Below are 27,161 nucleotides of genomic sequence, written 5' to 3'. Positions count from 1 at the left end.
AAATAGAGTTATAGAACAGGAATCTAAAAAGATGGTTAAACATAAAGTGAGAGGAAATCCTATTAAAAAAGTATTAAACTGTCTGTACAGTAATGCATAGAGTCTGTAATAAAACAGGGGAGCTGCAGGCAATCATGCATTGTGAGGAACCAGACATAGTAGGGATTACTGAGACATGGCTATAGAAAAATCAGGACTGGGAATTAAACATTGCAGGGTATAACATATTTAGAAAAGATAAGGAGAGAAAATGGGAGGTGGAGTAGCTGTACTTATTTGGGATTACATAATGGCAGTAGAAAAAAGTGATGCAGCTATCAGCAAGACCAAAGTAGAATCCATATGGATAGAGATAAGAGATAAAGGATCAATCACACTAATAGGCGTAGTCTACAGACCATCAAATAGTGGAAGGGAGGAGGAGGAAGAAATATGCATACAAATTAGGGAAATTAGTAAAAAACATAGAATAATAACCATGGGGGACTTCAACTACCCCGATATTAATTGGACAGCAGAGGTAGGTAAAGGGGATAAATGAATGGAGTTCCTACAATGTGTACAGGATTCCTTTCTAACCCAATATGTAAAAAGCCCAACAAAGGATTCACTATTCGATCTAGTAACAGGGAATGAACCAGAGCAGATAAGAAAAGTAAGAGTAGTGGAGCATCTAGGCAATAGTGACCATAATATAATATGCTTTAAGATGATAATTGAGAAGGGCATAAGTATGACGAAAACCAGGTTAATAGATTGGAGAAAAGCTGCTTTTGAGGGGCTGAGAATAGAACTTGGGAAAATAAAATGGGCAACAATATTGGCCAACAACGAAGTAGAACAGCAATGTTTGAAACTGTGTTCAACAGAGTGAAGGGAAAATATATTCCATTAAAAGGAAAGAACAAATTAAACACTAATGAGACTCCATGGATGAATAAAGTCATAAGGGAACAATTGAGGGTAAGGGAAGAGGTATACATTAAGTACACAGACAGCAGGGGAGTGCATGATAAGGGAGAATACAAAGCAATTTGAAGAGAAGTCAAAAAAACAATTAGGAAGGCAAAGAAGAACTATGAAATTAAATTATCAAGGAACATAAAACAAAATAGGCACATCAATAAAAAAAAGGAAGGTCGGGGTGGGAATAGGGCCATTAAGTGATAGACAGGATAATACCACAGGTAACAATAGAGAGATGGCAGAAATACTAAATAATTATTTTGCTTCAGTATTTACAAGGGAAATAAAACAGGTGGACATGACATTGGATGATGAGATTAGTAATGAGATAAGTGCATTTAAAATAAGAGGGGATATATTAAATAAACTAATCATACTCAAAGAGGATAAAAACCCCTGGTCCAGATGGATTGCATCCACACGTTTTAAAAGAATCTAGGGAAGAGATAGCAGAGACATTACTAAACATATTTAATAATTCATTAGAAAATGGTGTCATGCCAGAAGACTGGCGGATAGCTAACATAATATCTATATTCAAGAAAGGGGATAGAACATGTCCAGGGAATTGTAGACCAGTCAGCTTAACATTGGTGGTAGGAAAAATAATGGAATCCCTACTAAAGGAGAAAATAGAAGAACATCTAGAAACCAAAAATATAATAAGGAATAGTCAGCATGGATTTCAAAAGGGAGAGTCTTGCTTGACCAACCTCATTGAATTTTTTGAAGAGGTAACAGAGACAGTAGACAATAGTAATGCAGTAGATGTAATTTATCTAGATTTGCAAAAGGTACCCCATAACAGACTGATGAACAAAGTTCAGAGAATGCGGAGTCAGGGGACAAGTAGCAGAATGGATAGCTAGCTGGCTTCAAGACAGAAAGCAGAGAGTAGGGGTAAAGGGTAGCTATTCACAGTGGCAGAAGGTGGGTAGTGGTGTTCCACAAGTATCAGTGCTGGGACCACTGTTGTTCACAATTTACATTGACGACTTAGACTTTGGAATCAAAAGCACCATTTCTAAATTTGCGGATGACACCAAATTGGGGGAATAGTCAATAATGAGGAGGACTGCAACAAATTACAGGAGGACATTAATAAGCTTGCAGAATGAGCATATAATTGACAAATGAAGTTCAACACCGATAAATGTGAGGTATTACATATTGGCGGGTGCGAGTCTAGGTGGGGTAGACGAGCAAAGGGATCTCGGAGTACAAATACACAAATCGCTAAAAGTTGCAACACAGGTTAGCAAGGCCATAAAAAAGCAAACCAAGCACTCGGGTTTATTTCTAGAGGGTTAGAATTGAAAAATAGGGAAGTTATGCTAAACCTGTATCGTACCTTAGTTAGACCACACTTAGAGAGTACTACGTACAATTCTGGTTGCCATATTATAAAACGGAGATAGAGGCATTGAAGAGGGTGCAGAGAAGATTTACAAGGATGATACCAGAAATGTGAGGGTATTCATATCAGAAAAGGATGAACAGGCTGGGTCTCTTTTCTCTTGAAAAACGAAGGCTGAGGGGTGACCTAATAGAGGTCTATAAAATTATGAAAGGTTTTGATAGAGTGGATACAGCGAGAATGTTTCCACTTGTGGGGAAGAACATAACTAGAGGTCATCAATATAATAGTCACCAAGAAATCCAATAGGGAATTCAGAAGAAACCTCTTGACCCAGAGTGGTGAGAATGTGGAACTCGCTACCACAGGGAATGGTTGAAATGAAAAGTATAGATGCATTTAAGGGGAGGTTAGACAAGCATATAAGGGAGAAGGGAATAGAGGGTTATGCAGACAGAGTTAGATGAGGAAAGACGGGAGGAGGCTCGAGTGGAGCATAAACGGCAGCATGGACTGGTTGGGTCGAATGTCCTATGTAATCCTATGTAATTAAAAAGTGATTCAAATTAAAGTGAATCATTTTTAATGAAAAAGTTCAAGTTCCCAGGGTAAATTTCTCCTCCCCCCCCCCCAACCAAATGCAATACAGGGACCTCAAGGCAAGGAGTAGAGGACAGCATTGGGTACAATTATAAATTTTCCACCTACACCTACAGATGGGATCCTGGGCTTTATAAAGAGAGGCATAGACTACAAATGCCAGGAAGTTACGATGAACCTGTATATAAAACACTAGTTCGGCTTCAGATGGAGTATTGTGTTCAATTCTGGGCGCCACACTTTAGGAAAGACGTGAAGGCTTTGGAGAGGGTACAGAAGAGATTCACTAGAATGGTTCCAGGGATGAGGGAGTACAGTTACATGGATAGACTGGAGAAGCTGGGGTTGTTCTCCTTGGCGCAGAGAAGATTGAGGGGAAATTTGATAGAGGTATTTAAAATCACAAAGGGTTTAGATAGAGTAAATAAAGAGAAATTGCCTCCAATAGCAGAAAGGTTGATAATGAGAGGGCACAGATTTAAGGTGATTGGCAAAAGAACCAAAGGCAACATGAGGAATAACTTTTTTGTGCAACGAGTGGTTCGGATTTGGAATGCACTGCCTGAAAGGGTGGTGGTTACAGATTCAATAGTAGTCTTCAAAAGGGAATTGGATAAATACTTGAAGGAGAAAAAATTGCAGGGATATGGGGAAAGAGCGGGGGAGTGGGATTAATTGGATTGCTCTTCGAAAGAGTCAGCACAGATTCGATGGGCCAAATGGCCTCCTTCTGTGCTGTACTATTCTATGATTCTGTCTCTGCTAAATTCCTATTTTGTTGAAATCAAGACTCATTACACAGTCTCAAACCTGCAAACTGTAAAATCCCTAAACTTCAAAACTGTGAAATCCCTTAACTCCCTTAGTCTTTACTTCCTCCTACAATCTTCAGCCATTGAATTCCCGAGTTTGGCATAACTACTTCCAGAATTACCTCGTCTTCTTTCAACCTTGGAGGCAGGCTGCATTGTGGACCTTGGCCCTTCAGTTTGATTTCTCAATTAATACAAAAACCTTCCTTTAATTTGTAATTGATTTCATACGATTCCCCCTCCACCCCATACACATCAAACTGCTCAAGATCGAGTTCACTCCATGTCCAGGTTTAAAATTCAACTCTTTCTGAATGGCAGTGAATTAAACCTGTATGTTTCTGTGCCTCTTAAATGGGAATGATGTAAAGAAAAAGCACAAAGACACTGCCATTCGCTTCATTGTGGCCACTGGTGCAACTATTCGACCTGTCGAGAAGTATTTTCGGCCCTTTCTAGGTTTATTCATGACTGACGTAGCAGCTACGGCCATGAAGATGGTTCGGCTCATTCCGCTTGCCTAAAACCACTCAGGAGTCGCTGCCTGCTTGCCAACAAATGTCTTGCTACAAAGCCACGGTTGCCACTGACTGACAAATGTGATGGTAGTTTCATGAACCCAATTCATTTTGTAAGCGGGGGACATCGGAGGGGGGGGGGGGGGGGGACAATACTACGGCAAAGAAGATGAAAGCTACACTAGATAAACTGCACTACATATAGGGCGTTTCGACAAAGTAGCTGTTTAGCCTCGGCAACTTCCAATGAGGAGGCCTTGTCCGGCGAGTACTGAAATTAACACGAAACACTTCCCACTTCTCCTTGAAGACCGTCGTTACATTTAGGACGTCACAAATGCGTTGACTGGCAACTGGTGTGACATTGGATCAAGGGGTTGGGCCGCAGTTACTGGCACATCAGCCAACTCTTCTTAACTTTCAAGTTTATCTCTTCTATCAGGTAAGCCCTGCCGCCAGTATATAGGTACTGAGCAATTTCTGGTTTCAACCATGATGAGTTAGCTGTTACAACGTACTGAAGTCTCCGTCAAATCAAACTTTTTAAATATATATATTATTCTTTTTTTTAAAAAAGCATCCAATGTTATTTTTGCACCAAAAAGAAAAGTTTTGAATTAGCATGGAGTTGCGGTTTGGATAACAGCTCATCGACATGTTTCTTTGTGGTACAAAGCCCCAGGGACTGCTTTGGGAATTGTTGTTGATGGGAGTGATGTTGGCTGCTGAATGCCCCCCTCAGTGTACGTGCGATCAATTTAAAGTGAATTGCAGAGACCTGAACCTGAAAGCATTTCCAAAAAGTCTCCCATTGAACACCAGGCATCTCGACGTCGCAGGCAACAGTATCGGCGAAATCAATTCCCTCGAACTGAGCCTGCTCAGTGATCTGGTGCACCTGGATTGCAGCAATAATACAATATCCGACATTTCAAAGCTGCATTTCCTCAGTATAATAAAGCTGGTTTACCTAGATCTCAGTCACAATCGCTTGAGAATAATTCATCAGACGACATTCGAACCTTTAACTAACTTGGTCGTGTTAAAACTCAATGACAACCCGGAGCTAAACGAAATCGACAATGGCGCCTTTGTAACAAACTTGGGGCTTCGGGAAATTAATCTCCGCAACAATTCTTTGTTATATTTAAACGTCAGCTCATTAAAGAGGCTTAAAGGTTTGAAGTCCATATATTTGGCCGGTAATCCCTGGGAATGTCAATGCACAATTGAACAGCTCAGTGAATGGATGGTTGAAAGCAATGATACTTTTCCAGGTGAGGTTCAATGTCAAAATCTGTAATATTGTAGTTCTATGCGTGCATGATATCATGATATCATTTTGGTGACATTATATGTAATGCAGTGTGTGAATCATAGAATCATAGCAATTTATGGCACAGAAGGAGGCCATTCGACCCATCGTGTCTGTGCCGGTCGAAAAAGAGCTATCCAGTCTAATCCCACCTGCCCGCTCTTTGTCCCCAGCCTTGTAGGTTACAGCACTTCAAGCGCATATCCAAGTACTTTTTAAATGTGATGAGCATTTCTGCCTCTACCACCCTTTCAGGCAGTGAGTTCCAGATCCCCACAACCCCCTGGGTGAAAAAAGTTCTCCTCAACTCCCCTCTAACCCTTCTGCCAATTACTTTAAAGCTGGTTATTGACCTCTCTGCTGAGGGAAATAGATCCTTCCTATCCACTCTATCTATGCCCCTCATAATTTTATAGACCTCAATCAAGTTTCCCCTCAGCCTCCTCTGTTCCAAGGAAAACCACCCCAGCCTATCCAATCTTTCCTCATAACTAAAATTCTCCAGTCCTGGCAACTTCATCGTAAATCTCCTCTGTACCCTCTCTAGTGCAATCACATCTTTCCTGTAATGTGGTGACCAGAACTGCACGCAGTATTCTAACTGTGGCCTAACTAGTGTTTTATACAGTTCAAGCATAATCTCCCTGCTCTTATATTCTATGCCTTGGTTAATAAAGAAAGACTTGCATTTATATAGCGCCTTTCACGACCACCGTGCGTCTCAAAGCACTTTACAGTCAATGAAGCACTTTTGGAGTGTAGTCACTGTTGTAATGTGGGAAACACAGCAGCCAATTTACGCACAGCAAGGTCCCACAAACAGCAATGTGATAATGACCAGATAATCTGTTTTTGTTATGTTGGTTGAGGGATAAATATTGGCCAGGACACCAGGGATAACTCCCCTACTCTTCTTCAAAATAGTGCCATGGGATCTTTTACGTCCACCTGAGAGAGCAGACGGGGCCTCGGTTTAATGTCTCATCCAAAAGACAGCACCTCTAACAGTGCAGCACTCCCACAGCACCGCACTGGAGTGTCAGCCTAGCTTTATGTGTTCAAGTCCCTGGAGTGGGACTATGAACCCACAACCTTCTGACGCAGAGGCGATGGTGCTACCAACTGAGCCACAGCTGACAAAGGAAAGACTCCCGTATGCCTTCTTAACAACCTTATCTACCTGTCCTGTTACCTTCAGGGATTTGTGGACACGCACTCCAAGGTCCCTTGTTCTTCTACACTTCTCAGTATCCTACCATTTAATGTGTATTCCCTTGCCTTGTTTGCCCTCCCCAAATGCATTACCTCACACTTCCCTGGATTGAATTCCATTTGCCACTTTTCTGCCTACCTGACCAATCCATCGCTATCTTCCTGCAGTCTACAGCTTTCTTCCTCACTATCAACCACACGGCCTGTGTGCTGACTTTAATATTAATTGTTCCAAAAAGGATTGTATTAGCGGAAATAATGAGAGTTGTGAATACTTGAACGGAAGAGAAACAAAGTGAGCAGTCAAAAAATGCCAAGAATTGAATAGCTGGCTCTAGGAACTTCTCCTCTGGATTTGAACTGTCCCAACAGAGAGCAGATGTGAGTCTAATTGATTGGATAACCAATGAGATGAACAGATTTTTATACATGAAACAGACAGAACAAGGAAAAAAACTAGGAACGTTGGAAAGATGCAAAAGTTCAGCCAACCAATGAAGTTGGAAAACAGGCCAAGTCGGTTCTGATGAAGGGTCACAGATGAAACATTAATCCTTCTTTCTCTTTCAGATGCAGACTGACACATGTGTATTTCCAGTGTTTCCCATTTTTTTGCGCACCAGGTTTTGGAGTTGAAGGGATCAACCCTTAAAAAAGGGGATTAAAATTTTATTTTGCATGAACACAAAGGTTTGAGTTAGCATGGAGTTACGGTTGGGTTAATGTCCCATGAAATAGGAAGGAAAAACAGAGGACACGTATACTTCACGAATGTTGTTGAAATGGTTAAGAATGAACTTGAAAGAGACGCAGCATTCTTAGTAGACCACATGCTAAATATGTCCAATCAATACAGAGCAGCAATCGACAGCACCTTCCAAACCTAGAAGGACAAGGGCAGCAGGTGCATGGGAACACCATCACCTGTAAGTTCTCCTCCAAGTCCTCCAAGGGATGGATGGGCGGCGCAGACACGATGGGCCGAAGGGCCTCTTTCTGTGCTGTAAAACTCTATGACTCTATGACTCTAAGTCACACACCATCCTGACTTGGAAATATATCACCGCTCCTTCATCGTCACTGGGTCAAAATCCTGCAACTCCCTCCCTAAGAGCACTGTGGGAGTACCTTCATCACACAAACTGCAGCGGTTCAAGAATGCGGCTCACCCCCACCTTCTCAAGGGCAACTAGGGATGGGCAATAAATGCTGGCCTTGCCAGCGACGCCCACATTCCAGGAACACATTTTTAAAAAAGCTATTAGAATGCTGAACGACATAGCCAAAAGAATAGAATATAAGTCAAAAGAGGTACAGTAATGATCAAACTAATTATTGCCAACCCCACAGCCTCATAAATAAAGAGACAAGCTGTTAAAAATCATGAGATTTGGTATAATAATCATGAGTTGCTATTTCCCCCCCCACCTGACCCCTCACTGACCTTTGCTCCCAGACAGGAAACGAATTCGGCTGTCACTAACCTCTGCCTTTGTCTCTGTCGCTCTCTCTTTCTTTCATCTGCTTTTTCTTGTTTTTGATGTAGGTGCTTTTTTGTTATTTTGCAAATCATAAGCCGTCACCGCCCCGCCTGATTACACGATTTGATCGCAGCGAGCAAAGGCATTAATCACACCTCACACCCTGCCTCCAACTCTGAACCTTTCACTTTAGCTCAATACGAATTCCTCTTAGTTATTTCAGAGGATGCAGCCTAGCTCTGCCGTGAAGGCCTTGTCCACAGACGTGACTGTTATACCGATCATGTCAAAGGATCAATATTTAAGCTATGACTTTATGGGAGAGCAGAGAGAGAGAGAGCTGTGTGCCCCTGTGAGCCACACAGTAGCAAGCCCCGATAAAGCTGCACCATTAATGGAGTAGTTTCAAGGCTAGTCTCTTCCAGTGAAAGATGTTAACGGGTCCATCAAATAGCTTTTGTGAAAATAATAGCATTGGTACAAATTAAGTGCAGGTTTGCTTTGTGACTGCAGGGACGAGATCCTTGACTTATCTCCTGAATCCAGAAACGCCTAAATCTCGGGAAAAAATATGCTGATTTGTGCATGCGTGAAAAACATGAATCGCGTAGTTTTTTCGCACGTGCACAAATCGGCGTTTACCCTACGATTTAGGCATTCCATCGCGAGATTGCGAACGAAGCTTAGTTTCACTTCAAAATCGCATCTCTTGCGATTTTGAATTTGCGATTTTGAATGGAATGCGATACTGCAAACTGTATAGTGGGTACCTTGAATACTGCATCCAGTTCTGGCCACCCAGGAACAAGAGACACATTCAAGCGCTGGAGGCAGCGCAGAGAGAGCCACCAGGCTAATCCCCGGTGTCAGGGCTCTGAAGTATGAGGAGAGACTGAGGCTTTCCATCTTGGAAAGAAGGCCTCTGAGGGATGATCTTATAGATTTATATAAGACTCTTAAGGGTATAAAAAAAATTAAACTTTGGGACGCAGGTTCCAACTAGCAAAAGGTAATTTTAGGGCAGATATCGGGAAATTATTCAGCGCACCAAGAGTGACCAATGTGGGGAATGAACATCCAGATAGAGCAGTGGAGGCAAGAACGTTGTGATCCTGTGAGAAACAATTGGATGCTGCAATGCAGGGGACATTAGGATGAATTAAGATGGGCAGCTTTCCTCATCTGTAATTATCTCGTGATCGTTTCTGTGGCACAAGGCCCAGGGATTGCTTTGGGAATTGTTGTTAATGGGGGTGATGCTAGCTGCTGAGTGTCCTCCTAAATTCACCTGAGATCAGGGCTGGCCCATTGTGACAAAACTGTTAAAGCAAAAAGCTTTCAATTTCTAAATTTGTTGCTATCTCATTCCATCTTATAAAAAGCTATAGGGCCAGAAATTCGCGGCCAAAGGCGTGAGTGCGCTCGGGGTACTCACGCATCTGGCCGTTGGAAATGCCGGCGTTCAGCATGAACAGCGCATGCGGGGAACGCCGGCATTTCCAGACCTCGAGCGCGTGCGACTGCACAGGCAGCGCTTGCGCAGTGAACTTCGTAGATTTCATTCATGAAATCCGTGAGGGTAAGTCCTCAGAAGTTACACTTGAAAAAAGCAAGTGTAAAGTGGTTCATTGGCTGCGGAGGAAGAAACATTTTATCGTGGAGCTTCTGAAATGCAATATTTTTGTTTGGGAAAGGGAGGGAAGTTATTTTAAGAAATTTTAAGTAAGTTTTAAAGTTAAATTTTTTTTTAAAAAGGGTTTTCAGAACGGTAGGTAGAAGGAGCAATTGTGGCTGTGTGAATGGAATGTGAGAATGAGTTATGTATGTATGTCCACATATATTCCTTTACGTATATGTATGTATGTTTTATATCCTTTACTAATGTGTATGAATGTATGCTTTTAATTATGATTTTCAAATAAGTTACTTTCTCTGAAAGTCATAATTAAATAATACATTCATACACATAAGTAAAGGAATATATACATAACACGCAAAGGAATATATACAGACATACATACTTTCAGAAGCTCCACGATAAGAAATATCTTCCTCCGCAGCCTCTGGAGCAACTGTACCCATGCTTTTTTCATGTGTAAGTTGTAAGGACTTGACCTCACTGAAAGCAGTAATGAAAGCGGCGAATTATACTGCGCACGCGCTGCCTGTGCAGTCGCACGCGTTCTGCCTCTGAACCCCTTCGTTCAGAGGACAGGAAATGCCGGTTTTCCCCAAAAGCACTGTGCATGCTGAAAACCGGCATTTCATCCGGCCAGATGCGTAAGTACCCCGACCGTACTCGCGCAGTTGGAAGGGGATTACTGGGCCAACATTTTACATGTCAATAAAATGAAAAATTTAACAATTGCACGACTTGCCCCCTCGCATCTGCGACTGAGGGTCCAAGGAGGTGCATTGCGCAAGAGGTCATCATCGTACGTATCCTCACACTGTTCCCTTTGGGGAACTGTATGAAGTGGTGGAAGGATTTATGGCCGTGATTAACACTCATTCCGTGACTGTAACCATCTTTGAACCAGCCATTAGGGTGGTTAGTCCTATGGCGGGAGGGTTTTACGGGCTCCCACAACCCATCTGAGGGGGGGGGGGCCACCAACACCCACGGACGCAAGTATCCCGCTGGATGTCCACCCAGAATTTAAAGTTGGAACTCCGACTCCACTTGCTGGGACTGTCTGGAGTGGGGTTCAAAACCCTACTCCTTCTGGCCCAGCGGCGGGGATGCTTACTGCTACGCAAAAGGCCCACTCCGCACAAAAGGTGACACCCATACGTTTCCTGCGCCTTTTCCCTCCCCGTGACTGGAGCCCTATGCTGCCATTTCACGTTGCTAATCAGATTGGGCCTTTGTCATAGCGGTAGGATCCCCGCCGCTGGGCCAGATCAGGGTAGGGTTTCGAACCCCGCTCCAGACAGTCCCGGCAAGTGGAGTCGGAGCTCCGGCTCTAAATTCTGGGTTGACATCCAGTGGGATATTTGCGTCCATGGGTGTGGGTGGCACCCCCTCCTTGTATAGCTTGTGGGAGCCCGTAAAACCCTCCCGCCATAGGACTAACCGCCCTAATGGCTGGTTCAAAGATGGTTATGGTCACGGAATGAGCGTTAATCACGGCCATAAATCCTTCCACCACTTCATACAGTTCCCCAAAGGGAACAGTGTGAAGACACGTATGACGACGACATTGCTAAATAAATAAATGGAATTTAAAAAATTCTTTTAGGGCTTTTAAAAGTCTTTAAATTGCTTTAATTCTCTTTAAAACTACTTCAGATTACTCAAAATAATGTAAACATTTTAAAATGTTTATAAAAGTTACCAAAACCTTCAAAAAACTTCCAAAAACCTATTTAAACTGCTGCTTTGCATGTAAAAATGATTAGCAGCTTGACAGAAACATTGGGGGCGTGTCCAGTGAAACTGAGACCTCAAGGGGCGTGTCTCACTTACACTGCACGCTCCTGGCTTCGCGCTGGCTGCACTCCTGGGCGGCGTGACGTCATACGCTGCCCGGGATTCTTCTTTTTCATTCACCAAGTCCAGGCGTCCCTGGAGCTGATCGTCAGTAGCGCGGGGTAAGTGTAAGTACGGGGCTTGCACGCGCTGCAAGCCCCGTTCTGGAATTTCTGGGCCATTGTGAATTGACCCATCAATTATTACAAATACAATTGGTTGCTAGATTTTGATAACCTTTCTTCTGCTCTATCATTTAAGTATCAGCAAGCATTAAGAACGTTATCACATTGTTGGATTTTTGGACACATTGGCCTGGATTTTGCGGTCGGCGGCGTACCTACGGAGTACGCCGCTGGCATCCAAATGGAATGTGGACTTACCTGATGGGGACCCTCCTTCACGAACTTGCTGTTCGACGCTGCGTACTCGAGGGCAGCGTAATGGCCCACAGATCCCAGAGGCGCAGCATGTGCGGAAGTGTACCTGGGATCACGTGGGTCGGTGCTCCAATCAGGAAGCAGAAGGCCTCTCATTGAGAATTGATCTTTGAAGTATTTATGTTTGGAGAATAAACGTTGAAACAAACTTCGGATACACAAAAACTCTGATTTTACTTACAGCAATCTCCCAGCCATGATGTCGAACATGAGGGTGGCTGCTAGGTGTCAAGGGCTCTAAACCTGGCTGTTGACTCTCCTCCGCAACCCCACCACTCATGGCCAGCAATCATATAATGACAGCCATGCTGCCACGAGGAATCTTATCGAGCTCAAGCAATGCTTTTGCTACCTTGGCCACTCAGGAGGAGCTCTCAAATACTCACCGGAGTGGGTGTCCCAATTCCTGATGATCTGTTGCATCCTCCACAACTTGGCCATCATGAGGGTGCAGCCTTTGCCACCACATGATCTGCAATCACCTCAGGAGGAGCAGGAGAAAGGCGGAGGAGGAAGGGAGGAGGCAGCCTGCAAATCCCCATTCCGGATGGGTTGTCCGTGAACACATCATCAGACTCCAGTTCCCCTGAATGAAACCCCAGATCCCCATTGCTCAACACTTCCCCACCTTACTATCCCTCTGTCACAGAACATCACAGCGTCCTCTTGGCCAAAATGGTGAAACGAAACAAACATTCCAAACATAATTTATAAATGATTAATTCCAATATTACATTACAAAGTCAACTAATCACCCTTGTGCATTCCCTTAGTGTCTGTCTTTCGTGTTCTTTGCCTACTCTAGTATTCCTACACAGTGCTATCCCAGTGGCTGCAGCATGGTGGAAGGCTGCTGACTTTCCATGGGGAACACTGCAGATGGGCTTGCAGGACGACCTTGAGCAGCTCTGGCCTACAAGGCCCGGCTGCAGACTGCACCACCTTGGCATGGGCGGTGGCAGTCTGGGCTGGTTGGCTGACAGACAACTACAATGGCACTGGCGGAGTGGCAGTGGTGGGAGTACAAATGCTGTCATCCTGAGAGAGGACAGCAGGTTCATGCTCCATGGAGCCAATGCCACTCTCCCGGGGCAGCGCCTCAGCATTCCTAGTAATCGGTTGGAGGGCAGATTGCTGGACTGTTTTGATGCCCTGCAAGGCCCTTTCTGCACTCGTAAACCCAGTCTGAGCTTGCGGGCAGAAAGCTGAGCCTGCATGATTGCAGCACTGAGACATTGGGACGCTTCCGCCTGTGCTGCAATGGTAGCTGTGACATCGCCCATCACACCCAGCATCATGGTTGGGTCCACAAGTGCTCTAATGGAGTTGCCCATCATTTCCATCCTGGAAATCATGGGCTCTAAGCGCTGTGGTAAACTTGGTGCAATGTTGGAGCTGGACTCCTCCATGCTCCTGGACAATGACAAGAAGCTCTCTGGCAGGCCTATCATTGCACCAAGCATTTCTGTGTGCATGCCCATCACCCTTCTTCTGAAGGCTGCCCCATCGAAGTCTTCAGCTGAGTTCTCTGCAGCAGAACTCATGTGCAACCTCGCCCTCCGAGGAGTTAGCATCTGCGCTACCCTTTCCCCCCAGCCTGGCTGCAGCCCACTCATGCCCGGTGACTCACCACGTGCAGATCCCACCTCTATACTACCCTCTAAAGTTCGTGCAGCCATTTTCTGAGCTGGTGCTTGGGAGTGTCAGATCGGGTGATGGTGTCTCTTCTTCTCCATCACTCTCCTCCCCTACTTCTTCCTGTACAGGCTGGGCTGGTTGCAGTTCTTGGGTAACTGAAAGAAGAAAGGCACAAGGGTCGGGTTGTGGTGAGGGGAGGGGGGAAGCAAGATGTGCATGCTTACACCATCAGCAGCTTGTAAGTGAGAAGAGATTGTGTAATGAGCGGGAAGTGGAATGTGAGAAGAAGGATTAGGTATGAGCATACCGTCATCATCAGTGCTTTCAGCCTCGCCGATCACCACGGCCTCAGTGATGGCCCCTCCAATTATCTCCAGCACTGTCTCCTCCAGCTGGGTCAGGCTCTGCAGCTGTGCTTGCCCCCTGCCTGTTTGCTCCTGTTCGCACCAGTTGTGAGCCACCTTGACCTGTAAGAGAAAGGGAAGTGTGTCAGTGAGTGTGGTGCAATTTCTTTGGGTGATACGCCTATCATGGTTGGATAGCTGGCATTGTGTGCAAGGTGGGAGATGTGGGTGTGAGGCTTGCAGCAATGGCAAGTGTGTGAGGGTGAGGTGAAGCTATGATTGTGAGGTATGTGTTGTGATTGCTAGAGTTTGTTGGTAGGTGAGTGATGGGGGTGTGGTGCATTGAGCAGTGTGTGAGGCTAGTGGTGCATTTGGTGGGATATGGCATTTGAAGATGCATTCACTCACCTTGACCATTCGTGTGAGGTCATTAAACTTCTCCAGCACTGGATTCACCTGGGGGGACATACTGATGGCATTAACGGCTTCAGCGATCTCCTCCCACTTGCCTTCGAACAGTGTGTCTGCAATGCCTCCTGCCCCCCCTGCGGGTAGAGGACCTGTCTCCTATAGATTACCTGCACCAAGGCCTGCTCCAGTGCTGAATCAGAGAACCGAGATGCCCTTTCTCTGCCCTGTTGAGAAGTTGCTAAGTTGCAGCTGCAGTCACAGTGAGGTACTTCTCTCAAAAAGCACCTCCCCTTTAGAGAAGTGCAGACAGCCTTTCACTCTGCAGGCAACCTTTAAATAGAGAGCAGACTCCACATGATATTGAGCCCTGTTGAGCATTGAGCCAGCCAGCAGCGTGTTTAGAGCTGGGCTCAGCGCTGCAATCATGTTAATGAGCAGGCAGCACGAATTTCGCCTGCTGCCTGCGCTACTTTCACTGGGTGCGGGAAAATCACGCATCGCAATCCCCGCGCCCGTTTTCAGGCCTTATCCAATTTAGCTACCTAGGTTTTCAAATTAACTTCTGACAATATTGTGTTACTTACTGGATACTGAGGCAAGGCGAATCCAAGTGCCATACACACTTAACATCGTGTAACTCTAGAATATATTTCACTTTTAGGAAGATCTCGATTGTTTGTGTTTCACTTGAGCAGACCTGTTTTCCTGCCACTGGATATAAAAATAGAAGACTGATGCAGGTTTGCTAAAGTGCCAATCACATGTTTTGCTTATGTTGATATTTTAAAGAAAGGCACAGATCCACATACTGAATTGAAATGAAATTGCAGGCTGTGTAACGCTTGCGCGCTGATTTTCAAACTGTTCTATGTGGTGTACCTGTGCCAATATTGACACACTGCAAACTACCCAATGGAAACCGGTGCTGTCTTGCTGCCTGCTCGTGAAAGAAAGGATTTCTACCTACATAAATAACATGGCAGTATGTCAACAAATAATGGGAAAAAACAGAACAAAATATAGAATTCTGCTCAAAATGTGCCATTTGCCCAGCACCAGATGGACAGGAAGCTGGGCCCACTTTGAAAAATTTACTGACCATAGATGTGAGTCCTATCTCTTCCTCAGTGTTGCCTGCACTGGTGATGTAATTAAATGCTTTAGTAAAACAGAGTGACTGCTGCCAACGAAGCGGAAGCTGCGCAGAAGCATTCTGTGCATAAATCTGGTTTAGGTATTAATGTATAACGTTGTAGTTACGCTATTGCTGCTGTTTCTGCTTTGTTTCCCCAGCGCCCTTGTGTCCCGAAGCAAACAACCAAAAACACACTGAGACTGCACACGTGCAACTACTTCAACTTTGTTGGCAGCAGTCACTGCCTATTAAAATGGCTAATATCAGGTGACAGTGCTGAAGTGAGGTCACCCATTTACCCGCCGACTGCTCACTGATTGGGTGTCCAACAGACCAATGATTGCGCATAAGATCATGACTCATAATGTGCAACATTCCAAACTGGCCCATGGGCTTGTGATCTTGACCTACTGTATCTGCATTAATAAAAATTGCAGTACAACTAGTGTATGAGAGGAATCCAAACATGGCTCCTGCTGAGCCACATAAATTCCTCAAGTATGACTGTTGTACTTTATGACATTAACTAAACTGATTAGGTTGTTGCATTGAAGCAGAATCCCCTATTCCCCACTCCTGTTTCAAATTCTAAGATGTATCTACAGGGTGCGGTAAGAACATTTGTGTTTGATCATTCACAGGTTGGAATAACATCCAAACTCACCCTCAGCAGTAACAACAGGTCAACTAGCACATAGTTAAATCAGCTCCTGCATTAACTATCAATTAATCTCCCCCAGGTGAGCTGATGCACTTACCACCAGTTAGTGATCCCTTGAAAGCACTGCAAGTGGCGACAGTCTAACAACAGCTAAATGCAAAAACACAGATGAAAATTAAATGACTACAAAATCAAATTTGTCATAAACAAAATATGCAAAACAATGGCTAAAAACTTCTTAATTACATGGGAAACCTGCCACAATCAGCACAGGCATTGTATTAGGGGATTTAGGAGGGGCAACTGGCTCTCCCAGTGTCACACTCGGGGCGATTTTGCCTGCCCTGGGGAGTAGGGTGTGGAGGCGGGACTGCCGGGAAAATTGCAGAACCTGGGAGCGGGTACCCATCCTGCCCCCAACCCGCCTCCGTGCCATCTTCCCAGGCGGGAAGGGGATTAGTGCCAATTAACTGCCTGTTAACAGATAGTTAACAGGCAGTTTTTTGGCTAATCCCTATTTTGAGCCCTGAAGTGTGGGCTTCCCAACGGCTCCGAACCTCGCCAGGGTCAGCGAGGCGAGCCGTGTGTCTGCGGGGGTCGGTGGGGCCGAAATGTCTGGTGTGCAGGTGAGCGATGAGTGCAAGTGTGGAGAGGTAAGTGTGAGAGGTGAGTCTAAAGTGTTTTAATAAGATTACTTACCTTTGCTTCTTCCTCCAGGCTTCATCCCTCTAGGTTGCGGAGCTGCCTCATCTCACCGGCAGAGAAAGCGGAATGGCCGCTGCATTCTTAAATGCAGCAGCCTTCTGCTTTCTGCTCAGGAAAGCTTTCTAATTGAGTCTTCAGTACAAGGACTCAACTTAGAAGACAGATTGTCAGTGTTTGACAGCTTCACAGAGCTGTCAAATGATGACAATTCATCTGTCAAAAAATCTTGACTGATGAAACATCATACGCTGACATTCTCTGTCACCAGCTTTCCCTTAATGGGCCTGCAAAATCACTGGGTGGGCTTAACAAGGTCAATCAAGGGAAAATAGCGTGGGTTGGCTGGACGTCGTTGGAGGCGGGACTAAAACCCGACAAGCAGCAGTCCCGCCTCCATCACGCCCCATTAATAAAATCACCCCTTATGTCACTGGGAGCTAGTTAGGACATAGATTCAACTTTTCCATGGTGAGGGAAGCTGAAGGAACTGATTGGTCACCTCTGTGAAATGTGGGAAATTTGAACTGTCCGATGTAACTGCTACCACGGAGTTCTGCTGACATGTGGGCCACCTGAAATATTTTGTTCTCTGTACTCCTCTGAAAATACTTAAGTTTTATTTGCCCTTCAGTTTTACGAAAAGAGTTATTCTCTCCTGAGCCGTCCCCATCACATAACCCAGGAAACTTGGCAGCAACATATTTGCTACTTTGTTCAGATAATTAATATTCTAATAAATTCAAACTCAACTTTGGGTGCTACCATAGCCAGATTTTTTACACATATAAAAGAGACGTTGTGGTGTCCAATGTTTCTGCCCATAGGCACACAAGAGACACTGCAGTGCTGAGTCCTCTCAGCATTCATTGGGTTTTCCTCAGAGATGATTTAAGAATAATGGCTAAATAGACCAACTTCGTTCAAAGACAGATAACACAAAATAAAACACAACAGTGTATAATTTTAAGTTCTATATATGGCTGTGTGTATGCTTTTTAACTTGTCTGTATTCTTGGTTGTGTTTCAATGTCATTCTAATAACAAATAAATAAAGGGAAATCATTTGCTTTTGATTTAACAGATGATGATGATACTATCTGCACTTTGCCAAAATCAATGGCTGGAATCCCTGTCTCCAAAGCTTTAATCAAGATTTTCAAAATTTGTCACACACTCCTGGATTACTACACCTATTTATTTTTTGTAATGGTTAGTTTTGCAATATTTATCAACGGTATCATTGTTGCCTCGATTGCAGGTACAATCATGGTCTGCTTTGAACGTCAAAAGAAGTTTACAGAAGACGAAGATGAAATAACACACTATCAGCAAATGAAGTTTAATGTGAGGTTTATCAACATCAACACATAATATGAGACCTTACAGAAATATCATGCTATCAGTGCACGTGTGTTGATCACCAAGGACATCTGTAGGATAGTTCATGATATGAACTTCATTGAAATAAACTATTCACTAGCCAATGGATCAATGCAATGAACTGTTGTGGAGGACTGGAGTGTATCACTCTGTTAAATTATCATAGTTCTAATTAGTTTGTACTTCCTTTGCAATTTATATATTATCAAAAGTACAATTTTATTTTGTAAACTATTTGCCAATAAACTTTATTATACTTATTTCCAAAATCTGAGACTTTACCATGTCAATGACCGAGTGTAGAGCATCTATCTTCTATATTATATAATAAAACGGTATGTCTCTCTGTCTGTCTTTCTGTCTCTCTGTCCGGCTATACAATCAAAAGTTATAGAGCGTACCTACACGTGTGTTACATCAAAAGAAAGCTTACGATTCCAGAACGGTCGTAAGCATATTTACGTTTCGGTGAGACAAAAATTGTGCCCGGGGTATCCAAAAAACGTTCAAAATTCCGCTCATTATCTGCTCATTACCATTGAGTGACGTCGAGGTCGACCAATCGTACGGTCGAGCAACCCGACGGTCGACCAACCCGACGGTCGACCAATCGCTGCGTGGCGGGGGCACGTTCCTGGCACGTGCGGGCAGGCCCTCCTAGAGTCGAGTGACAGGACGATTGACCAATCCTACGCTTCGGTGACCTGACGGTCGACCAATCGGTGCGTGTGTGGGCGGGCCTTATCGTTCTGAACCGAGGTGAGTCGCTGCCATCTTGATTCCAAGCTTTTCATTTCTTTTTCCCGCTTTCTGCGTCTTTAAAAAACAAGTTGCTTTTAAAACACATATTGTTTTTTAAAAAAGTTAATTACTTACTAAATCTTTTATCTAATCTCATTAATTTTCCTACCTTTCCCCGTTTTTGCAGGTAGGCCTCGAAGCCTGGGCGTCTGTTGCCAGCCATGCTGGACCCTAGGCAATTGTTTTGTGGCAAGCTCCTCCCACCCCCCCCCCCGCTGGGCCCGATTCCGAACCAGCGGCCAGCCATCTTGGTAAAGGCTGGCTGGGCTCACTGCAAGCTTCATTCGCGCTCGCGCTGCACGGCGCACGCGCACCTCCACACAGAGCGCGGCCAGAGGGAAGCGAGCAGGTTAGGGGGCGGGGCTCGGGGGGGCGGGGCTCGGGGGGCGGGGCTCGGGAGAGGGAGCGGAGAGGGTTACCCCGGCAACCGGGCTCACCAGCCGCAATCGGCCGACTCAAGCCGCTCAGGCCCAGGCCCGGTCCCGGAGATCGGGAGGCGGAGAGGGGAGGAGGGTTACCAAGGCAACAGGGCCCGGCCAGCCGCAATCAGCCGTCTCATGCCGCCTCAGGCCCGGCCTCGGGAGGGCGGGGCTCAGGCTGACCGGGGCGCTGCGCTCGGCATGTCAGTGCGTGGGGCGGCACGGAGCTCGGCGGAGCCATCGCCAGCAGAGGGGAGAGGGTCTGCTGGCTCCCCCCTCCCTTTCTCCCCCCCTCCTTCCCCCACCTCCCCCACCCCTCCCCTCCTCTCCCCCCTCCCCCTCCCCCTCCTCACCCACTCCCCTCCCCTCCTCTCCCCCTCCTCTCCCCCTCCCCTCCCCTCCCCCTCCCCCTCCCCCCTCTCCCTCTCCCTCCCCTCCTCCCCTCTCCCTCCCCTCCCCCTCTCCCCCTCCCATCCCCTCCCCCCTCTCCCCCTCCCCTCCCCCCTCTCCCCCTCCCCTCCTCTCCCCCTCCCCTCCCCCCTCTCCTCCCCCTCTCCCCCTCCTCCCCCTCCCCCTCCCTCTCTCCCCCCCTCTCCCCCCTCCCCCCCTCCTCCCCTCCCCCCTCCCCTCCCCCTCCCCTCCCCCTTTCTCCCCCTCCCCTCCCCCTTCCCCCCTCCCCTCCCCCTTTCCCCCCCTCCCCTCCCCTTTCCCCCCCACCTTCCCCCCTTTCCCCCCCTTCCCCCCAGTCACGCTCTCTCTTCCCCCCAGTCGCTCTCTCTCTTCCCCCCAGTCACTCTCTCTCTTCCCCCCAGTCGCACTCTCTCTTCCCCCCAGTCGCTCTCTCTCTCTCTCTCTCTTCCAACAACAACATGCCCTCAAAAATCCCTCGGCACCGCCGGGCACTTCAGCTAGTTGAGTATATAAGGATAATTCCACCCCCCGCCCCCCCACCATTGATATAGGAATCAGTACATCAAGGCTCTGTAAGCATCGCAGCAGGCCCCAAGGATTTGTATGATTGTTACTGCTGTTTCACCAGCAGTCTGTTTGGCCCAGTGGTAGGGGCGTGGTGCAGTTGGACCTAGAAGCACAGACACACCTGTGAGTTTGAAGTTAACTATGGGAAAGACACTTGCTTTGGACAATGAGCGTCTCGATAGGTGATTTAACTGTGAATAGGTGATTTAACTGTTATGTTCATAAATAAATAGACGTTTTCATTATGAACAGCAAGCTTGTGCTAGACATTTATTCAGCCATGTGGACTAGTATACAGCATCCATCTTGACTGCTGCATCATGGGTGGCCCCCTACTAAACATACCGCTCCACCTAGTGTACCATTCTAGAATGACATGTTACTGATCATTACATCCCCCTTTCTTTGAGGTTAAACAAAATCAATATCAATCAACTTTCAAGAAAAATGATAAAGATGATATCAGTAACACTTTTGTTAGTGCTCTATAAACCTTCGAATGAACTTGTTTTTTTTTACATAACGACATAAACATCTTCACAACAGTCAACACATTTTCAAAGCTTTACTTTATGAACTCTAAGCTTTTCATTCTTTTATTATAGTTTTCTTTGTCTTCAAAGATTAAGTCTATCAGGCGTTTTTACTTCACGTGTGGATCTTCTCAGCACAGGTAAGTCTGATGTGTTTGCATGAGAGCCTGTATGTGTGTTTGTGTTAGATTGTTCTGGTGGTGAGTGGCAAGATTCAGTTGCAGCATTGTCATCGATTTGCTCTTGGATAGTTTCTTGTGTTTTCAGGAGGGAATGGCGGTTCCTCCTGAGAATCTGTCCTTCCTCAGTTCTAACAGTTTATGACCTTGGTCCTACTTCCTCAAAAACTGTAGCTTTCCTGTTCCATGCATCTGGATCCTCAATCCTGACAACATCATCCCTTGTCAATGGTTTCAGAGTTTTGGATGACTTGTCATAGTGTTATTTCTGTTTCAGCTTTAACAGTTGAAGTCTCTGTCTCAGTTCCTTACTCTGCTTTTCTTTTGCACAGCAGGGTAGCGTGGTGCGCAACTTGTGACCCATTAGGAGTTCAGCAGGTGAAGAACCAGAGTCTAAAGGGGAGGCTCGGTAGCTCAGCAGGGCGAGATAAGGATCAGACTTGCTTTCTGTTGCTTTCTTCAGTAGCTGTTTGAGAACTTGAACACCTTTCTCTGCCTTACCATTCGACTGAGCATACAGAGGACTGGATGCGATGTGTTGAAAGTCATAATGTGCTGCAAACTGTTGCCACTCCTTACAGTTGAAGCACAGACCATTGTCGCTAACGGCAATCCTGGGAATTCCATGTCTGGCGAAGATGGATTTAACATGCATTATGACACTGCTTGCTGATGTGCTTGAGAGCAGCGCCATCTCAGGATAGTTAGAATAGTAGTCAATCACTAATAGATAGTCTTTACCATTCAAATGAAAAAGGTCCATACCAACCTTTTGCCATGGTGCTGTTGGTAAGTCTGCTACTATCATTGGTTCCTTTGCTTGTTTGTTTTGGTGTTTCTGACATGTCTCACATATGCCTATCATGTTCTCAATGTCCTTACTTATGCCAGGCCAATAAACAGTGTCTCTTGCTCTCCTTTTGCATTTTTCAATTCCGAGGTGTCCCCCATGAATCCTTTTGAGCATGTCACGACGTCGAGCCTGTGGAATGACTATTCTGTTCTGTATTACTAATAGTCCACTTGCGACACTCAACTCTGACCTGATGTGATAGTACTTTGGACAGGAACCTTTTGGTCAACCATGATGAATGTTCTCTATTAATGTTTGTAACACTGTATCTTTTACTGTTTCTTCTGCTATTTGCTTTGATTTTGTGTTTGACATGGGCAGCGCAGCTGTGACCATACTCACATGAACATCCACGTCTTCCTCAGTAGAGCTCACATGACTCATTGTGGGTGCTCGGGATAGTGCATCTGCTAACACTATGGGCTGGATTTTCCTAAGCCCCTGGAGTCGGGTTGGAGGCGTGCGGGCGATAAAAATCGGAGATCCGGGGGTCCCAACCCCATCCCGCCTCCAACCCGCCTCCATGTCAATTTCATAGGAGTCGGGTTGACGACAAGTGCTGGAACCCGACTCCCAGAGGCGGGAAGGGATTAAAGGCAATTAAACTGCCTGTTAACAGGTAGTTAACAGGTAGTTTTTTGCCTATTCGCGATTTTTATTGCTGGTTTGTGGGCTTCCCGACAGCTCCAAACCACGAAAAGTTTTTGAGGCGGGACATGGGTCTGAGGTTTTGGAGGGGTCGAGATGCCCAGTGTTCAGGTGAGTGAGGGGTGCAGGAGTGCAAAGGTAAGTGTTTAAAGTGTTTAAATAAGTTTAACTTACTTTTACTTACCTTTACAGGAGTCCTGCATTCCGGTGTCGGGAGTCGGCTGCAAGAACCACAGAAGCTCCGATTTTTAAAAAAAAATCAGCTTCTTGGTTTCTGCAGCAAAATGATTTTAAAGTTATCCTGAGAAAGGACTGAGGCTGAATTAGCAGTTTTTCAGTGCTTGACAGCTTCAAACAGCTGTTAAACACTGATATTTCATCTGCCAAAAGCTTTTGACAGATGAAATGTCAATCTCTGACGTCACCTGTTGCTGGGTGGCCCTTAATTGGCCTGCTGAGCCCACAGGGCGGGCTCAACAAGGTCAATCAGAGGAAAATCCAGTGGGTTGGCCACATCTCCATGGAGGCGGGACAACAAGCCCGAATGTGGGTTTCCCACCTCCAACCCGCCCCCGTAGCAAAATCCAGCCCTATGTGTTTGCCTGGTGTGTAGATCAGTTCAAAGTCATATCTTTGCAGCTTCATCATGAGTTGTTGAATCCTTGGAGACATCTCATTCAGGTTTTTTTTTATGATGGCAACCAGTGGGCAGTGGTCTGTCTCAACTGTGAAGGTGGGAAGTCCATATATGTAGCCATGGAACTTTTCTAGTTCAACTAGCAAGCCTAGACATTCCTTTTCAATCTGGGTGTATCGACACTCAGAATCAGTCATAGACCTGGAGGCATAGGCAACAGGCTTCCAATCTTCACCCTCTGCTTGTAGCAAGACCGCGCCTAGGCCATCTTTTGATGCATCCGTTGACACTTTGATTCTCTTTGTTGGGTCAAAGAAGGTGAGTACAGATGTGGTTGTCAGCACTGTTTTGAGGTTCATCCACTCTTGCTCATGTCTTTCTGTCCATGCGAACTCATTTATTTTATTTAGCAGGTCTCGCAGACAGGCTGTCTTGGCTGACAAGTTAGGAATGAACTTTCCAATGAAGTTTATCATCCCCATGATGCATAGCACTCCTTTTTTGTCAGTGGGTCGGGGCATGTTGAGTATGACGTTTACTTTTTCCATATCTGGCTCTATTCCTTTACCAGATAGATTATCTCCTAGGAAAGTGACTTCCTGGACGCCAAACTGACACTTGGCTTTGTTGAGCTTCAGTCCATTCCGGCGTGTCTGTAGCACTTTAGTCAGTCTCTCATTGTGTTCATTCAGTGTGGAGCCGCAGATGATGATGTCATCAACATAGACCCGAACTCCTTCCAGACCTTCAATTATGTGTTCCATCGCTCTATGAAAGATTTCAGATGCAGATATTATCCCGAAAGGCATTCTGAGGAAACAATACCTGCCAAATGGTGTGTTGAAGGTACAGTATTTGGTGCTCTCTTCATCCAGTTTTAGTTGCCAAAATCCTTGTGAGGCATCGAGCTTTGTGAAGTATCTGGCACTTGATATTTCACTGGTGATTTCTTCTCGCTTGTGAATCTGGTAGTGTTCACATTTTATGTTTGCATTTAAGTCCTTTGGATCCATGCATACTCTTAGATCATTGTTCTTTTTCTTTACACATACCATGGAGTTAACCCAGTCTGTTGGCTCTTCGACTTTCCTGATGACTCCTAATGTGGTCATTTTGTCCAGTTCTTTCTTGAGCCGGTCACACAGGGGTGCTGGAACTCTCCGTGGAGCATGTACCACTGGCTGAGCATCCTCCTTTAGCTGGATCTTGTAAGTGAATGGTAGAACTCAAAATCTTTTGAACACATCCTGGAAATTACTCACTACAGAATCCACCGAGTCATCTGGTTTGCTTATGGCACAGTTTATACGGTAGACTCTCTTGACCAGTTCTAAGTCCTCACAAGCTTTGTCACCTAGTATGAATCAAGTCCTTCAGCCACAACAGAAAACATGAGATGATGCACTTTGTCTTTGACTGTCACTTTAAGTCTGCATACACCTAAGCTATCTATTTTCTGTCCATTATAGTCCTTCAGTAGTACTGAGTTTTTCTGTATTTTGGGCTTTTCTTTCATATTTTTAATGTCACTCATACTGATTAAGTTTGCTTTTGCCCCAGTGTTTAGTTTCAATGTAACTAATGCTCCATTTACCTGCAGTGGCATCATCCATTTGTCCTCTTTTACAGCATTAACTTTATGTTCAACATTGTCCATTCCTGAGGGCTGCACATTTTCTGTATCCTTTTCTATATTGTCACATGACACCATTCCTACAAAAAATGTCTCACTTAAATCAGTGTCCTCAATCACATTGACTTGTTGCCCTTTCTTTGTTTTTACTTTTGAAAAGCATTGTTTGGCAAAGTGATTCTTTCCATTACATTTTGTGCACCTTTTGCCAAACGCTGGGCATTGTCTTGACTGGTGCTGGTAACCACAGCATTTACAATTAAAAATTCCATCCTCTGATTGCTTTGCATTTCTGTTCTGCCCACATTTCTTCCCCTTGCAGGACACAGCACCGACATTCACTACAGTCGCACCATTATTAATTTCACTGAAAGTCTTTGCGTGCTGCCGAGCTAGCTCACTGGCATGGCATATTTTCACAGCATCCTCCAATGTTAGTTCGGTTTCTCTCAACAAACGTTCCCTGACTTTTTTATCATGAATACCAAACACAATCTGGTCACGAATCATGGATGATTTCAGTTCAGAGAAATTACATGTCTGTGCTTTCAGTTTCAGATCGGTCACAAAGCTATCAAAAGTCTCATTTTGCTGCTGTGTCCGTGAACGGAACACGTACCTCTCATAGGTCTCGTTCTTTTTGGGAGTGCAATGTGTATCAAACTTCTTTAGCACATCGTCCATTTTTTCTCTGTCCTCCTCTTGATCAAAGACAAAAGTATTAAATACCTCTATCGCCTGCGGGCCTGCAACCGTGAGCAGCAATGCTATTTTCCTTGCATCTGGCTTCGTACCGAACCCGATGGCAGCAATGTAGAGTTCGGATTGTTGTTTGAAAGTCCGCCAATTGCAGTCGACATTCCCCGTGAGTTTCAAACCCTCCGGTGGCTTCAAATTCTCCATGTCGTGTTTTGCAATATTCAGCAGATATTACCACTTCTGGTACCATGTTAAGTTCATAAATAAATAGACGTTTTCATTATGAACAGCAAGCTTGTGCTAGACATTTATTCAGCCATGTGCACTAGTATACAGCATCCATCTTGACTGCTGCATCATGGGTGGCCCCCTACTAAACATACCGCTCCACCTAGTGTACCATTCTAGAATGACATGTTACTGACCATTACATTAACTTTGGACAATGAGACTTCGTGTTTTAATGGGTTTCAATTGATCTTCAATTGGATAAGACCATGATGCCAGTTTCGCTGGAAAAATAGACTTCCTGGCCTCAAAGAAAAACACTTTAACCTGGGGCAAAACACATCAGCAGTAAGACTAAATCACATCAAATATGTACCACGGGGAGGGGGAGACAAGATAAGGAATTGTCTTCCATCCCCCAGCCCTGTACATGTCCTGTGGTTTGGCTTACTGGGTGTGTATTGGAATACAAGAGTTGGGGGAAGGCCCAGACTCGAAAAGGCGGGAATCAGACAAATAACGGTGATTTAAAGGACATCACTGCAGTACACAGATCGGAAAGGAATTTTAGGGTATACAGAGAAGACAGCTTTGGCCATTTTTCTCTCTCTCTGTCTCTCTCTTGCTCTAAACCACCACGAGCAACAAGAGCCTTGCCTTGCTCTTCGAAAGTAGGAACGAACCTCGAAACTGGGACTTGGATACTGCATCGGCGATACGGAACCAGGAGACATGTTCTACACAGGGAAGCAGCGAGCAAGAAAATGGACAATCGGGATGAACATTGTCCAAGCCCACGCATTGTCCAGAAACTGGATGGTTTGCACCTGGGCGGGACCAGGACCGATGTCCTAGGGGGAGTGTTTGCTAGTGCTGTTGGGGAGGGTTTAAACTAAAATGGCAGGGGGTTGGGAACCTGTGCAGGGAGACAGAGGAAAGGGAAGCAAGGATAGAAGCAAAAGACAGGAAGGAGAAAAGCAAAAGTGGCAGTCAGAGAAATTAAGGGTTTAAATCAAACATGGCCACAGTAAATAATAATTATAAAAGGTCTAAGAGTGTTAAAAAAAAGAAGCCTGAAGGCTTTGTGTCTTAATGCGAGGAGCATT

At 45.2% G+C, this 27,161-nt stretch overlaps 1 protein-coding gene across 1 annotated transcript; it reads left to right on the top strand.

Annotated features, from left to right (window-relative positions):
- The first annotated feature begins 4,671 nt into the window (after positions 1-4,671).
- Positions 4,672-18,710, top strand: lrrc52 (leucine rich repeat containing 52). Its single transcript, XM_085977702.1, has 2 exons — positions 4,672-5,530; positions 18,149-18,710. Exons 1-2 carry the CDS (start codon positions 4,909-4,911, stop codon positions 18,436-18,438), a joined length of 912 nt encoding a protein of 303 aa, XP_085833828.1. The 5' UTR covers positions 4,672-4,908; the 3' UTR covers positions 18,439-18,710.
- The last annotated feature ends 8,451 nt before the right edge of the window (positions 18,711-27,161 follow it).

Source organism: Somniosus microcephalus, chromosome 3, assembly GCF_052327205.1.
Source record: "Somniosus microcephalus isolate GS21.2 chromosome 3, FLI_Smic_1.0, whole genome shotgun sequence".
In the NCBI taxonomy this organism is placed as follows: Eukaryota; Metazoa; Chordata; class Chondrichthyes; order Squaliformes; family Somniosidae; genus Somniosus; species Somniosus microcephalus.
Note: the sequence above shows the minus strand (reverse complement) of the source record. Positions and strands in the feature narration are given on the sequence as shown.

What these genes read in the sequence shown, in the direction of transcription:
- lrrc52 (XM_085977702.1), top strand. Translation starts at nt 4,909, where the DNA reads ATGTTTCTTTGTGGTACAAAGCCCCAGGGACTGCTTTGGGAATTGTTG. An exon ending in AAGCAATGATACTTTTCCAG is followed by an intron (nt 5,531 to 18,148) that starts GTGAGGTTCAAT and finishes TTGATTTAACAG; the next exon opens with ATGATGATGATACTATCTGC.